We start from the raw sequence: 15,357 nt of genomic DNA, 5'->3' as shown, positions 1-15,357 counted from the left end.
TGGCTCCGCTTCACACCGACTGAACACCGATTTGGAAATCGAGATCCAAACGAGGGCGAAGGGGTGTAAATGCACAAGTAAAAAGAAAATAAATAGATAGAACATAGATAGAACAAGGTCGTAGAAGGGTAGATAGAATTCGGAGGGCAAGGAAGATAGAGGATAGAATGAGTAAGTGGGAGAGAAGATGATGAGGACTATAGGTGACACAGGCGTAGCTAATGAACAGCGCGAAATATACAACTCAGTTGCCATTAGCGCCATCGTGGACGCGTATCCACCGGTTTGGGGGTTGTCTGTTCTTTCTCCATGCGCTTCGGAAGCGGGAGCAGACTGGTTCGCCTGTTGCTGGCATGGCCTAGCGATGTACCCGGTCGTGATGATTTGGTTGGGCTCTCCATCCCACCTGTAGTTCCGGACACACTTCGACTGAAAGCTGTGGGCGGACCCGCGAAACTTTGGCGAGTGCGAGGTGTGTTTGGCATCCCTGATTGTCGATAGAGCCGGCTGTACGGCGGTGGATCGAGCAGCGAGGATCGCGCTGGTGTGGGAGACGACACGTTCTGATTGGGACTCCGAGAACCAAGGCGGCTCGAGACGCGACTGGTCGATCGAAGACCGCCGGGAATCGGGGATGCAGACGTCTCTCGTCGGAAAGTGTTGGTGAATGGGAGTGTTGAGGATGGTCGGGGTGTGCGGGCGAGTGGTGCGGATGACTTCCGCAGTGTCGAGTTGTAACTAATAGCTGTGTCGTTCACGTTCGTACTGCCGTTCCAGCGTGGGCGATTGGGAATTGTAGATGGCGCCGCGGGTGTACGAGAGCGAGCGGCCGGGGTAGGGGTGAAGTAGTTTGAGGATCTGTAGGATGGAGTAGGAGAGATCAAGCCCGTCGGTTGCGGGATTGAGGACTTTCGGCCGGTGTAAGTTGCCGTGGGCTGCGGCAAGCTGGAATAACGACGGTTTGGGGGTATCGTCGAGCGGGCTGCGGCACTCCCGACTGAACTTTCGCGACGGCTTGATCCGCCCATGGGCGTTGAGGCACGCTTGTATCCGTTACCGGTCATGATGACTGACGACGCAGGAGAGCTTCCTGGGGTCTCGATGGCACTGCCTGTGGCTGGACTGTCCATGGTGAGGATGCTGGAGATTGAGTCTCGTAGCTGGTGGCCCTTGGTAATGTGTACGTCTTCGAGAGACGTATCCATTACCTTAGTGCTAGCCTTGAGAGCATCCGTTCGGGATGTCATGTCGGATAGCAGGCGCAGAATCTCGCCATTGACAGTCAATCGGTCGTTGACACCCTTTTGAATGATGGAAACCACACGCTCAATAGCAGGAACATAATGCATTTTCTTGGCTTCATAGTTTTCAATGAGCTTGGTCAGCGTTGACGGGTTGTGCATCTGCATGCCGCTTTCCAGCCCTTCTTGTAGCTTTCCAATGCTGCGTTCAACCGATTGAAACATCTTTTGTGCTTGAGCCCCAGCATTGCGGAAAACCAAGATCCACTTGTCTTCTGCCAACTCCTTCAGCAGAGCTTCAGCGTCGGTCTCAAGAACTTTATAGCTCTTCTCCAAGCGATTTCGCCGGTCCTCAATCTCCTCGCATGCACTCGGGAAAATGGTTTCCGCACGTCCCTGGAACATTGATAGTCGCATGGGCAAAAACTCCAACGATGCCTTCAACGGCTGCATACGTGCAAAGATCGCCATGAGATTAGAGTGACTAGTATCGTCCTGCGGTGTTTTAATAACGGGGGTGTCAGACGCCGAGGCCAAGAGAGGTCCAATACTCAGACGATTCTGCGAATGTCCGCGGCTCTTAATGGGGGACTCTTCCACAATCGTCTCCAGCTCATTGATGTCAAGGCCGCCACTGGTATCGCTTGTATCCATCAACGCCTGATGTCGCTTCTCTTCCATCTCAAATATCAGCCCGCTCAAGTTATCAACTTCCACACCAACATCACCCAAAACGTTCGACCAAAGCTCTTCCCACTCCATTGCCAGTTCAACTTGTTCTTTTACGCCCTTCAGCTTTTTCTTGATCTGGGTCCAGTTTTGCAGAATACTCTCCATCTGGCTCACGATTGTCTTCAGGTTCTCCACGTCCACATTGGCAATGTCGTCTCGAAGTTGGACATTCTCAATAGCCCTAACGTACACATTCACGAGGGACTCGAACCGCGTAATTGCCTTATCGACTTCGTCTAGCCCCTCCCGTCCACCAGCTGCAGCCCATTCCACGTCATCTTCAGAATCCAAGCCACTCAGCACATCTGAGGCCTTCTTGATCCAAATCTGAATTTGCTCTGCGGCGCCGTTTAATGCCCGGACCGCAGACAAAGCTGTGGAAATGTTTTCGATGCTTGCCTCGAGCGAGGCTGGTTGTGGGAGAGGGATGGAAGTAAGCTGCGAGAGCTGGTTGCTAAAGGATGCTCGAGAGAAAGAGTATATCGAGTCTGCGCGCTGCAGACCCATTGGGTTGAAATATGATTGGGTGGAGTTGGATGACGAGCGCGAGTGCACGGCGTCGGCGGGAGGCGAGTCTTTGGGGGGTGGTTTCGGAGCGGACTGCTCTTCAGCGGAACGTTCCTCCCTTCGTGCGGTATCGTCGACATATTTTTCGAAGTCAGTCCGGTCATCTTGAACATCGTTGGGAGTTTGGGGGCTCGGGATGGGGACTGCGCGCGGCTGCGCGAGAACCGGCTCTGCGACAGACATGGGCGTAGGTGGGCTGATGTTTTCCACGGGCTGGACAGTCTCCGGAACAACAACGGTGGCCGGAGTGGACCGTTCAGAACCGTCCACAACTGCTTCCGATGACTCCGGGTCCTCTCTTTGCGCGTCTGCAATTTCCTGGAGGATATTGTGGTGGGGTAGCTCGAGCTGGTTCGACGCGCTCCGCTTGAACTCCTGCGTTTGTCCGGGTGATATATTTGTACGATTCCACGCCAGGCCTTTCCTTTTTACCTTGATCGATAGGTCTTGGTGAAGATTATCAAGCTCCTTCAGGTGCTCTTCCGGGATCCGACCGACTGCATTGGCGTTCCGGTTCTGCGCCGCGGACTTATTACTGCCGTCCAGCAGCTTGACACGAGCCGCGAGGGCGGGAGAAAGTCGGCGGAGGATGGATGTTCGGCCGGCGCTGGTCGGCTCAGGAGGGGCGAGTTCTTCTTCGTTGTTGCTGCTCCCTAAGCTCCACAGGGATGATTTGGACTTTAGACCGAGGAGGGTGGAGGTGCCGGAGTCATTTGGAGATACGGAGAGCGCGGGGGTGAGCGACGGCGGCGATGTAGGTGTTGTAGATGTATTGGGAGGATGCGGCGCGAGGTCGGTCGCAAGAGTTGGACTGTCGGATGTGGCATGCATGGAGACAGACCCTAGGGGGATTGAAAGAGCAAAAGGACCAAAGGATGTGGTTAAGACAGGGATACAAGGAATGTTTCGTCTTGTTCGGCGTTCGGTATCGGGGAAACAGGGACTCCCTTTCTCACGGTTAAAGGTTGTCTCTTTTTTGTTGGCTGTTCAAATGGTCGGAGGGAAATGCTGCTACATGACAAAAATCAATAGATGTTCTAAATGCAATCGTGAACTTGAGGGAGATATCGGGCAGCAACGAAATCAAAAGAGGGATGAAGTGGCCAGTATGGGCCGTTTATTCTGCAGAACGGGGTACCTCCAGCCCCGTACTATTAACTACGGGGCCTGATGTACTTACTCCTTTGGTATGTAATTCGAAGGGATCAGATGAGATCATTTCACTTTTTGTTTTATTTTATTTTTATTTTATTTTTATCGTCTTTATTTTCTTTATTCCAATGGTTTCAGTTGAACATTGAACGGGCATTCGCTGTTTCTACTAGTATCAATATCAACCCAACTCCTAACCCTACGTTGTACATATATTGCACATATAACTGTACATCCTGTGCACGAGGATTGTTGGGTCAAAGCATCGAGTGTATGCATGCATTAATTAGAAATTAAGCCCCTAGGGAGTTAGTTCGTTATCTGTATATTTGGATCAGCAACCACATGTCCTAACATGGACTGAGCACAATAGCAAGACATCAGGGGAGGAATGTTCAAAGCTTCAATCGGATGATGCATGTACGCGTCTATAGAATGAAACATGAGTAATGAGATGTACAATAAATACAATTCCAAAAGAGACCAGTAATCAACAAAATCAAAAATATGCAGAGGTGGGCAGAACAGTCGGCGACAATTCAGGGGTATCGTATCAAGTGCCCAGAAGGATATCAAAGAGAGAAACAGGAGAAAAAAAAAAACGAGATGCAAACATGAACTTCCAACACTTTAATACTTCAAACAATCGCCCTCAAATCAACCCAGCACTCGGGGGCCGTCCAGGGTTAGCCGCCTGCCAATCGCGCACCAGCTCTTCACGAACAGTTTTGCACCAAGCCAGCAGTGCAGTATCGAACTGCTTCCAAGCGATAATGCCACTATTCTGTACAACACCCATAACATCAACATCTAACCGGAGCTCCCACCGGAGTTGTGCAGCTTTTACCCAGAACTGAAGATTCTCAGTCTGCCGGTACGGCTTGGCAATGTCAAGGTGGTAAGCCGTGATCTCACCGAATTGACGTTTCGACTTCTTAATGGCAAGGTTGTGTAACTGAACCAGGGCACGGCCATCCCGGAACCTATCAAGAAACGCCGTGGGAAGGGAGTCAACATGAGCCTCCTCAACCGGTGTCCAAGTCGGCAGGGAGTCACCGCCAGGCAACAAGCTGCGCAGGAAGGACTCCTCGCGTGAGCGCTCACGACCTCTCCAATCACCAGCCGCCCAATCCCAGTTCTGCCGCTCTTGGGCTTCAAGGTCTTCTAGCGTTTTCTCGTGGACTAACATGGTGCGCACAGCCGCGAACCACCCCTGAATCCGTCCACGTTCCTCCTCGCGCAGACCGCTGGCAAAATGCCGTGCAGCCCACCGCTTTAAAACTTCCAGCACGTCAAAGAGTTCCTTGCGGATCTCCCGTTCGCTCTTTATCGATGCTAAGCGCTCTGGGTTCTCGTGGGTGGTATAGTAGATTTTGGCTGCGCGGATCGCATTTGTAACATCGTCCAGGATGCACATGCCCTGCGCCTCTTCCTTATTCATCGGAGTCGGAACCTGTCCAGATTGATCATCCTCGTTTGTCTCGGGGATATCACCAGGAGAAAGACTCGATCGGAGGATTGGGCGGGGAGGAGGCTCCGCGCCATTTTCAATTGCCTCGATATTAGTCTCTGCTTTATCCAGCGCGAGCGTAAGCTGCCGGCGCAAGAAAATCAGGTCTGGCGGAGGGGGGATGTGATGTGTTTTGATGCTGTATGTGCTGACTGTAGGCGGTAGCATCACCTCAGGGTCCTCGTCCTCAAATTCACCCTCCGCCGGGTCTGCCATATCTGACGGGCTCGTGACCAGGTCGTCATCCATGTGTCGTTGATTAGGGGTGATCAGGACTCGTGGCACGTTATTCTTGTTCTTCTTGTCCTTTTCCCACTCGCGGCCCCTCCCGCTCTTCCCGTCCAGTAGACCCGTCCGGGCAAAATAGTATTGTAAATGGGCGATACTACCAAGACTCATGACGCTGTCACGGTGGCGGGCTGAGTCTGAGAACTCCGCACCCAATGCACGGGTATATCCATGGCGGCGAGATGATGTTGACACGGACGATCTGGCATCTGCGGATGTGGCGGAGGAGGTGGAGCGCGAGGACTCGGAGGAAAATGTGCGATCTGGGGAGGAATATGAGGAGATAGCTGGTGTTGCTGGGATAGATGGCGATGGCGAGGAGGCTCGGAGAGGCGCTGTCGCCTTAAATTCCATGGACCGTCGGGGCGCGTCCATCTTGTGTGAATTTGAAATGTTCAACGTAGGCTGTTTCACTGGACCAAATTTTGTGGATCTGCGTCGCGTGAAGATCAATCACTACCACGTTCTCAGTGAGGGATATTCTACGGGGGTGATGTGACGTTAATGGTGAGGTCTAGGCGATCCACAGACGAGCAACGGCTTTTATATAAATGGAATACTGAAAGGACAGAGAGGTTTAATGAAACCTGCAGGATCGACAGGCGAGAAACTGTTTTTGGGTCAAAAGGGGGGCTTCGACTAACCGGCACTAAAAGGGGAAGCGGGTCAACTGTCCACATGGGAGTTGAAAGACATGAGTGTTTTCTTTCCACCAAAAATAATCCAATAAGGCCAGTGAGGCCCCTATTTCTTTTGGCGATTGTTCATTCGAAGTTATGAAGTTATACACCAATGCTCTGTATACTTCCAAGGCCTCGAACATCGGGTCCACGTTCCTGAATTGCCTGGTTGGGTTTAGCTTGTGCCCCACGTTCCATGGTTTGACGACTTCATGGCTGCAAGACAACCATGGAACTTTCGAACCTTCTTTGGAAGGTTGGAAGGAAGATACATGGAGGCAACATACATATAAAATAATATAAAACCCTGAACTTCAACATTGCAAAAAAAAAAAAAAAAAAAAAGAGAAGAGATGCTATCCAATTATGACCTTGCTAATCCCCATTTTTCAAACGCCTGTTAAAAATCTTTGTGAATGCCTCAAGGCTTCCCCTGTCCCGATTCAGCGATAAAGATCTCCTCGCGATCCCAACCCTCTGGCTTCAAGTTATCAATTCCCTTCGTCGGGTGGCTCATACTCGGATCGGTGTACTCAATCTGGTAGGGGTTGGGGTCGAAAGTCTGCTTGAGGTTGGCGAGGGTGTGATTAACCTCGCGGTGCTTGGCTTCGTCGGCACGGACGAACATCAGGAGGTCCTTCATCTTGCGCTGTCCCTCGGGCATCTGCCAGTACTTGATCGCAATCTCGGGCGCATCGAGCTCATCCCACTCCGGGAGCTTGCCGGCCTCGAGTTCCTCAATAGCACGGGTGTAGGTAATAACAGCCTCCTCCTCAAGGTATCCCACAAATCTGTGGCAGATGCGTGGGGAGATCAGGTATGCCAGGAAGAATCCGTTGAAGAAGAAACCCTGGGCGCCGATAACCATCAAGCGCATGAACCAGCCTGGTTCGGCCAGTTTAAGGAATGTAAGCAGGTGCATGCGTTCGTTAAATGCTTCTTCGAGCAGGGTTTCAATCCTAGAAGGAAGTGGGTTAGCATTGAGGTAATATGTTAGGATTTTGGATCCTGGCTTGGGTGATTGACGTACCATCCATTGTCTCTCTTCATCTTGCGAAGACTATGGAGATGTCGCAGCATGCCGCCCACCATTCCGGGAACACCGGCCACACTTTCCAAGAAAATGAACCGGTTCATCCATTTGTGCTCGGTCATTTTGAACATGTCCGGTAGTTCCTGACCAGGCTTGGGATGTTTGTATCCCGTTGCTGTGTCCATACCCCATCGGAAGATGCGCACAGTTCCTAGTGCAACCCAGTCGGACCAATTTGAAGCTTGTCTGTGGGCGATGCGAATATTTTGCATTTGCGACTCGGTGTACCTGACATAGATTTAGTGTCTGGCTTAGATCGAGGGACTCTGGATGTACTTACACTGGATGGACCCATGCTGTTTGCACTTCCTTGACATTTGGAGTCTTTGTTGGTGGGAAATAATCTGTGATCTGATTCTGGGGTGTTGACGAAATAGGGCGCTTGGATGTGAGGCTGAATGTTGATGTGCGCTTGTTGGCCCCACATGCAGGGTTCAAAGTTGTTGCTGCAAGGCCCGAGTAGGTTCGTACATAAAGGTGCAAGTACTGTGCCTTTGATGAAGCAGCCCTCAAGGGAGCCCTCACTGATAGAGTATTCATGATGTAACCCGGAGCGAGTTTGAGGTGGGTCACGATTAAAGGCGAAGAAGGCGAGAAAGGTAAGAAAGGTGATGAGGTAGAAAGGTTAAGAATATACAGAAGAAGTATAAGATGATATTTTGTTTGTGATTGAGAGAGATGAAGGCGACAACCCCAATCCTTTAAATCTTTAAATACTTAAGCTACGCAATCTCTGGAAAACGAATAGAACCAGGGGCATTTTTTCCAAAAAAAAAGCCCGAAGAAAAAAACCACGGAAATGTGTAGGATAAACCGTTGGGAGTTGAAGATAATGACATTCCGTATACTTCATTGCCCAGGCACTGGATGCTCCCCTTTCCATCAACCTCTCAATATATCACTCATCCCTCAAGATCAGATTAAGGCTGCAATGTCTGAACAAGAAGCGAGTATATCAGGCTTCCCATTATCCTTGCAACATATTCATACCTCGCATATCACGAATATTACTCTTGCCTCCTCAAACGGTCAGGTTTTGCTCTGGCAGGTGACTTCGGGAGGGACCGGGAACCCGATGACTCAGCCCGCAATCAGCCCTGAAACGCAGTCGCCGTTTGTGATGGATCCCGAGAAATATTCGAGAAATATTCGACGTCAAAGCCCGGAGTTGATTTGAGGTCATTTTTTCGGGTTTCGGGATCTTGAAAATATTCTTCTATCTCACCGGTGAACCAGTTGGTAGCCTGTGAAAAGGGGGCAATTCACTATCCGTTTCCTGCCGACCAAAACACATGCATAGTAATTGCGTCCCTCAAGTGGTATATTCTCGGCATGAACAGATCTATAATAATAGATTGATGCATATATAAAGAGCTCGTCAGGTGTGCTTGTCTGCAAGTCAACATTTACCAGCCGTTTTCTACTGCTATTATTTTTTTTTTCCCTTGCTTTTAAATCAATCGTCTGTCGTCTGCCTATACTGTGCATGCCCATACTCTCCTTTAAGAAAGACAAAGATATCCATAACTATATCTCTCTACCAGTGAGGATTTGAGTACAAGGACAGTTTTTGCCTAGTATTAAGACCCCTTTTAAAAGACGTCTGTTGTACAGAGGTAGACCATTACTCTTCACTCTTGCATTGCTCTAATCTTAATGCTATCCTTACAAACAGATAAAGTTCAACTGGGTAAAGAAGGGCTCATTGAACACTGTAGCAAACCCTCGTCGTATAGAAATTCACGCTAGCGCGTTTTGGTTGAAACGTAGACCCGGGCTAGTCTTCACTTCCCAATCTGGGCTGTTGATCAACCCCCAAGTTTGAGAAACGGATGGTCCATTAGTTCGCGGGCTGTCTTTCTTTTCTCCGGAAGCCAGGTAAGCATTTGTCGAACAAAAGATAAAAATGCTTCTCGATCCTGCTCTTCGAGGAACGGGGCTGTGTCCTCTAAGCTTCTGGATGGAATCAATTCACTATTTCGGAATTCATCTTGAACGGAGTTAGTATGCCAGGTATTGCCGTACGGTGGTAAATACACTGATCGATTAGGTCAACTAATAAAGTTGAACACCCACTCCGCCAGTAAAAGAGGGATAGTGACCTAAGGAGTTCTGTAAAGATATTAGAATGTATGCTCTTATTGTAGGCTGCGGCTGTTATAACCCTATTCGGTCATGGTCCAAGCCTCCGAGCACTCTACCAGTACGTAACTAGTTAGTTAACTAACTAGTACTAACGTATTAATAACTAACAAGAAATGTCTCAGGTATTTCACTAGTTATACGTTTCTCTCTATGCATGTAGCTAGGTAATCATTAAGGAAGGAGCTTTCTCAGCATGATGAAGTAGAAGAACCGCTCTGGATATAGCTCGACCCGTGTTCTGATTGATTGTAATAACGCGAAAAGAAAGTCAACTCCTAGTTCCCCGGTTTGAACATGGACTCTGCTGTTCGCATCACAGTAAATCCCTCCTCGTCATCACGCACGTCGAGGTCCCTCTTCTCCAGCTTCACTACATGCGCCATAGACGGACCTTTATCGATGCGCTGGAGGAATTTCTTCATTTTTTCCTCGCTGCCTTGTGCCTCGCCTTCGACCTGATAAGATCCAGTAAGCGCTACGCCTGGGGACATGATAAACATCACTTACCCTTCCGCAAGTAGTGTTCCTGACCCAGCCCTTGAGTCCATCAAGCTTAGCACATTTTTGGGTGAAGTCTCTGTAGTGCGCGATGGTCACAGATTAACCGATAGACTATGATGTCATCTTTTGGGAGGGGGATATTTCCTACCGGAAGCCGACACCTAGGAGTTCATGTTAGGAACAGAGTGAATGACGGTATTTGAAGACTATGGACAAGTCATGAGGTCGACCCACCTTGAACGGTGCCGTGGACTTTGAAAGCAACCTGAAGTAGATAGAATCGATAGAATATTAGTAAGGGAAACTTGTGGCTCTCGGTGTGCTGCGGGCTGGCAGCCTGGCGATGTGCATAGCAATAGAACAGAATGAGAGATATGGTAAAGGACATACTCGTATGTTTGACATTCTGAATGAAGAAAGGTGTTTGGTTGACAAGTTGGAGGATGTAGAGTTGAAGTGTACAAGGTTGATGTCCCTGGAGAGCATTGTGGGTGGCCCCAACATATAGTTGACGGTTGATATTTATACAATCCTGCTCTTTTAGATAGCCAAGGTTATGAGTTGGATATATACTATTTACTCTATATATAAAGTTATATATATATTTCAAATCTATAAGTAGCACTCGATTTCGTGTAAGCTACAACATTGACATTGTACACATACACCCTGTTCCCCGGTGATTGGCCCCCACAAAGTTACATATATTGCTTTTACCTCCAAGGGCCAACCCTCCAAATGTCATTTATATCGATTCTGCAAGAATGGAGTATGGAGTACTTCGGATTGGAAACTGGATCTGTGTTATACTCGATGTGATATTGGCTGTTGCTGATTGGGTCCGCATAAGGATCTACAACCTTACAAGGGTACGAAGTAGACAATTCCTCAATTAGTATTTTGATATATAAGATAGAAATCTATTTCGTTTTGATTTTAGACTGTAAACTATTAGTTTCGTGTCGAGAGAGGATACAGGTGAGGCCACGCGGTCCCTCCGCCCCTGAGACCTGAGATAAACACCGTAAACACTCTGGAATCTCAAACCTTCCGACTTCAACTTCTCCCCAAACCTGCGCCGGACATGCTATCGATATAAAATGCCCTCTATTTTCGCCTGGCTTCGGCGGGTCTACTCGCTAGACACCCTTGACACTCGTTTTACCTCCTCCGCAACCCCTGCCCACACCAATACACGACCGTCCTCCAAAGACACCCGTAATGCAACCACCCAGGGCGCGTCACCTTCACTTTGGCGCACACCAGAATTCTTTGTTTATTACTTGTTCTTTATTATCCTTGTCCCATTGATGTTTAAGACTGTCATCGACGTCTCAAAGGGTAAGTGCAGCAGGTCAGGGAAAGAAAAATGCTGGGACTTGAAATTCTGACTGGGGATCAACGTCACAGAAAGCCACCCTACCTACTCCACATACTCTCACCTTCTATCACCTGGTTGGATTCCTGGCCGTAAAGTGGTAAGTGTGAAACACTCGACATTTAGCTACCCACATCCATGAGGCCAGTTCCGACTGACATTATTGCTCCAACACAGGACAACTCCGATGCGCAATATGAAAGCTTTCGCGACAATATCCCTGCCCTTCTACTACTCTTAATCGCCCATCCTTTGGCTCGTCGCATTTACCAGTCGTACATAAACCGCTCGAATGTCGAAACAAAACAATCGAGCCATTCCGTGATTGGTGCGGGGGAGGCGCAACTTGAACAGCGAATGCGCTTCGACTTTTGGTTCGGATTGGTCTTCATAATAGGACTTCATGGAGTATCCGCTTTCAAAGTGTTGTTAATCCTGTATATCAACTTCCGAATCGGCAAGGATGTTCCTCATGCCTACGTCCCTACCGCCACATGGATCTTCAACCTCGGCATCTTGTTTGCCAACGAATTAAGCGGTGGTTACTCCCTTGAAGGGATAGCGAAGGTGTTCACTTCAGGGTCTGGAACCTCAGAAGATGGCGCCACCGTGCTAGTCCAATGGGGTCAGACTCTAGATGACCTCGGGGGACTGATGCCGCGATGGGAGGTCCTTTTCAAGGTCACGGTGTTGCGCCTCATCAGTTTCAACATGGATCATCACTGGAGTGTAGACTACCCTGCGGCAAGCCCAATTGAAGTAAGTTCTTCCCGAAAATGGTGGATGAGCCACCAATCCCCATATGACAATCAAACTTACCGAATTCTATAAGAAGAAGCAACTAGACCCTGCGACCCTCTCTGATCGTGACCGAGTTAAGATTCCCGCAGAACCAAAGGCTTTCACATTCCGCAACTACATCGCCTATATCCTCTACTCACCATTGTATTTGGCTGGTCCGATCTTGACATTCAACGACTACGTATCTCAACAGCGATACACAGCGGCGTCCCTCACTAGATCTCGTATCATAATGTACGCCGTCCGCGCTGGTCTCACTTTGCTCTGCATGGAGCTTATCCTCCACTATATTTATGCAGTAGCAATCTCCAAAGCTGACCCAAACTGGTCCGTCTTCACTCCGGGGCAACTGAGTATGCTCGCCTTCTTCAACCTGCACATAATCTGGCTGAAGCTCCTTATCCCCTGGCGATTCTTCCGTCTCTGGGCCCTCCTAGATGGAATTGATCCACCAGAGAACATGGTCCGCTGCATGTCTAACAACTACTCCGCCTTGGCCTTTTGGCGTGGTTGGCACCGCTCCTACAACCGCTGGATCGTCCGTTACATCTACATCCCACTGGGCGGTGGTGGTGGCGGCGGACGGCGGGCACCAGGAGCACCCAAACCAGCTTCACCTCCTCAGTCCAAGTTCATGGGTACGTTCCTACAAATCCGCAATTTCCTGCTGGTCTTCACCTTCGTCGCCTTATGGCACGATATCAATCTCCGCCTGCTCATGTGGGGTTGGCTCGTTACTCTCTTCGTTCTACCTGAAGTTTTGGGCGGAATGATCTTCCCGGCCCACCGTTGGCGCTCTCATCCCACTGCGTACCGTGTCATCTGTGGCATTGGCTCTGTTGGGAACGTCCTTATGATGATAATCGCAAACTTGGTCGGCTTTGCGTTGGGTCTAGATGGATTAAAGGATCTACTTGCCAGCCTCACGGGCTCATACTCTGGCCTGGCGTACATGGTTTCCTGCTGCGTCGTACTTTTCGTCGGCGTGCAGGTTATGTTTGAAGTTCGCGAAGACGAACTCCGCGCGGGCATCAACCTGAAATGTTGAGCCTTTTCTATACAACCTTTTTTGTTAGCATACTTTAGAAAATTGATTTCGCCAAGAGGCTATATCGAGATGAATATACATTTTTGTTTTAGAAGTCACATTAATATTTATAGTATTGTACATTTTGTTGGTATCAATTCATAAAGTCATCAGTAGAACAAGGCCAGGTCAAGCTCCATCTCAATAATACACACACACAAGGACACCAACCCCTAAAAGAAAGCACCACACCTCGAATCCTCATGAACCTTATAACAATCCAAGCTACAAGTCCTTAAATGACAACTCTTACACCGAATCTTCCCCCAATACCCACACATACAACAAAAATGCCGTCCGGGCCTCCCCGCCGCCAGCGGCTTCGCCCGCGACGCATTATAAGAAAGCGGCGGTTCGGCCAACAACCTCTGCATAAGCCGATCAGAAGGCACAGGCGGCGCATACGACCGTAGCAGCGGATCATTATCATATTCCGACTTAATAAGTTTCGGTTTTCGCGCCGGCTCCTCATCCCCCTCCATTTCCGCATCCACAGTCTCCCTCGCAGGCGTCGACGTCGTCCCAGTAATAGTTCCCGACACAGTCGCCGACCGCTTAACGCCTGCCGTACTAGCCGGTGTCGCGCTGCGCCGTACAGCAGCAACAGCAGCAGTAGCAGTCTTTCCCCCTTTGCCGCGACGATGCTTGCGCCTCCCGCGCCCTGCATTCCTGCCACACCGCCGCTGCCGGATGCTATTGCTGCTTCTTCGTCGTCGAGGTGGTTCCGGAAGGTCTTTTGGGATTGGAGGATGCGGCGCACGTTCGAGGTGGTTTTTGCTCGTGTGCCGCGGGCGCCGGCTTCGCGTGCTTGTTTCACCGGTGCTGGGATGGCGACGTCGCGTTGGTTCTCGCGGTCGAGCTCTGCGATGTGTCGCGCGATGGCGTTCGCTTGTCGTGAGGTGATGTCGCCGCCCTTGCCTGCGTCCCGGATGCCGCGTTTGCGGCCTAGGGTTGGGGCCATTGCTTGGGTTGGGTCGAAGCCTCGGGTTGGGGCGTAGGACCAGCCTGGTGTGGCTGTTGAGGTGTCTGAGACGAGTTCGACGCGGAACATTTTGGGAGGATTTGGTGTGTTGGGTGGTTTGGTGATGATGCGGAAGTGGATGGGTTTCCGGGGAGTTTGTTGGAGATGAAATGTTTGTCTTGTTTGCATCAGAGCTTTGGGAGTTTGTAAGAGGATAAGAGGACAATGTACAGAGCTACAGATTTAGTTGGAGTAATTATTGGGAAAGGAAATGCTGATATTGTTGAAAAAAAAAGGTAGAACGGATTTCATGCAAAACAAAAGAAATAAAGAACTATATATGCCCTGGCCATCAAAGAGAGTGATAATGGGCGTCATGTCCAGGGTTGACAGACTTCATGCACAGAAAACAAAACACACCCAACACCTCGAAGCCATAATAAATGCACATATGAAAACATACTGATGGAGTACTTATTTCTTTTTGTGCAGTTGGTCAACTCTGCCCTCTAGTTCTGTAATGTATGACTGGAGCTTGATAGTAGCCTTTTGAAGTGCCTAGAAAGCAAACAAATCAGTTCTGTTAAGATCAAACTCCAAAAGAGACAATGCAGAGGGTCTTCTCCGAGTACTCAGCAGTTGGGAAGCTATAGACATACCGAAATGTCATCAGACAACATCTCATTGGCGACTCGGTACTCAGCTAAGATGTAATAGTACACCGACGCGCCGGCGGCGACAGATCCAGTCAGGAACCCGAAAACACTATCGGATGTTAGCAAAAGTGCCTGGAATCTGTGGCCATCTGACATTGAATGTCAATAGAAACAGGGGAATTTCTCATACCCCCCTCGGAAAGCTCCAACAGGCTTGCTTGACGGGAGCGGCACGGCGGACTCCCAGCGGGCGCGGGAGGATGAGAACGAACGGATGCCGAGGCGTCCGCCCAAAGGGAGAAAGATCTTTGTGCCAAGTGGCATATTGACAATATTATTTCAAAAGTAGAGGGGAGATTTATGGATTGTTTGGCGGAAAGATGGTGGCAAGGGGAGTTGGAAAGTGACGTTGATGAAATACGGAGGTCCGGGCGGCTTCGGAACTTGGAGACCTGAGAGGCCTTTTTGTATACAAACACCCCCTTAAGGGGAGAGAGAGACTACACCCAGAAACAAATATATATATTTGGAATTCGCTTGGATATAATATCTAATAGGAAAGCTG

The 15,357-nt window shown here is 49.5% G+C and overlaps 7 protein-coding genes across 7 annotated transcripts; 1 reads left to right on the top strand and 6 right to left on the bottom strand.

Annotated features, from left to right (window-relative positions):
* Positions 1-254: 254 nt before the first annotated feature.
* Positions 255-3,371, bottom strand: N7516_000376 (KAR9 family protein; the record flags this gene model as incomplete). Its single annotated transcript, XM_057213098.1, has 1 exon — positions 255-3,371. The coding sequence occupies one exon, from the start codon at positions 3,369-3,371 to the stop codon at positions 255-257; it is 3,117 nt and encodes a 1,038-aa protein (XP_057074981.1).
* Positions 3,372-4,344: 973 nt separating this feature from the next.
* Positions 4,345-5,865, bottom strand: N7516_000375 (uncharacterized protein; the record flags this gene model as incomplete). Its single annotated transcript, XM_057213097.1, has 1 exon — positions 4,345-5,865. One exon carries the CDS (start codon positions 5,863-5,865, stop codon positions 4,345-4,347), a length of 1,521 nt encoding a protein of 506 aa, XP_057074980.1.
* A 726-nt stretch (positions 5,866-6,591) lies between these two features.
* Positions 6,592-7,803, bottom strand: N7516_000374 (alternative oxidase; the record flags this gene model as incomplete). Its single annotated transcript, XM_057213096.1, has 3 exons — positions 6,592-7,129; positions 7,201-7,491; positions 7,544-7,803. 3 exons carry the CDS (start codon positions 7,801-7,803, stop codon positions 6,592-6,594), a joined length of 1,089 nt encoding a protein of 362 aa, XP_057074979.1.
* A 1,880-nt stretch (positions 7,804-9,683) lies between these two features.
* N7516_000373 (acylphosphatase) lies at positions 9,684-10,314 on the bottom strand (the record flags this gene model as incomplete). The annotated part of the gene is made up of 5 exons (XM_057213095.1): positions 9,684-9,863; positions 9,916-9,985; positions 10,058-10,070; positions 10,144-10,246; positions 10,300-10,314. The coding sequence occupies 5 exons, from the start codon at positions 10,312-10,314 to the stop codon at positions 9,684-9,686; spliced, it is 381 nt and encodes a 126-aa protein (XP_057074978.1).
* A 695-nt stretch (positions 10,315-11,009) lies between these two features.
* Positions 11,010-13,136, top strand: N7516_000372 (putative glycerol:H+ symporter (Gup1); the record flags this gene model as incomplete). Its single annotated transcript, XM_057213094.1, has 4 exons — positions 11,010-11,250; positions 11,320-11,387; positions 11,465-12,046; positions 12,120-13,136. The coding sequence occupies 4 exons, from the start codon at positions 11,010-11,012 to the stop codon at positions 13,134-13,136; spliced, it is 1,908 nt and encodes a 635-aa protein (XP_057074977.1).
* Positions 13,137-13,348: 212 nt separating this feature from the next.
* On the bottom strand, positions 13,349-14,226 carry N7516_000371 (putative HIT finger domain protein; the record flags this gene model as incomplete). Its single annotated transcript, XM_057213093.1, is given in 2 exon segments — positions 13,349-13,836; positions 13,854-14,226. The coding sequence occupies 2 exon segments, from the start codon at positions 14,224-14,226 to the stop codon at positions 13,349-13,351; spliced, it is 861 nt and encodes a 286-aa protein (XP_057074976.1).
* Positions 14,227-14,610: 384 nt separating this feature from the next.
* On the bottom strand, positions 14,611-15,116 carry N7516_000370 (uncharacterized protein; the record flags this gene model as incomplete). The annotated part of the gene is made up of 3 exons (XM_057213092.1): positions 14,611-14,694; positions 14,796-14,901; positions 14,983-15,116. The coding sequence occupies 3 exons, from the start codon at positions 15,114-15,116 to the stop codon at positions 14,611-14,613; spliced, it is 324 nt and encodes a 107-aa protein (XP_057074975.1).
* Positions 15,117-15,357: the final 241 nt, after the last annotated feature.

The sequence above is a fragment of the Penicillium verrucosum genome, assembly GCF_028828655.1.
Source record: "Penicillium verrucosum strain IBT 35672 chromosome Unknown utg000001l_segment0_segment0, whole genome shotgun sequence".
Taxonomy (NCBI): Eukaryota; Fungi; Ascomycota; class Eurotiomycetes; order Eurotiales; family Aspergillaceae; genus Penicillium; species Penicillium verrucosum.
The sequence above is the reverse complement of the archived record's forward strand: the minus strand, read 5'-3'. Positions and strand labels throughout refer to the sequence as shown.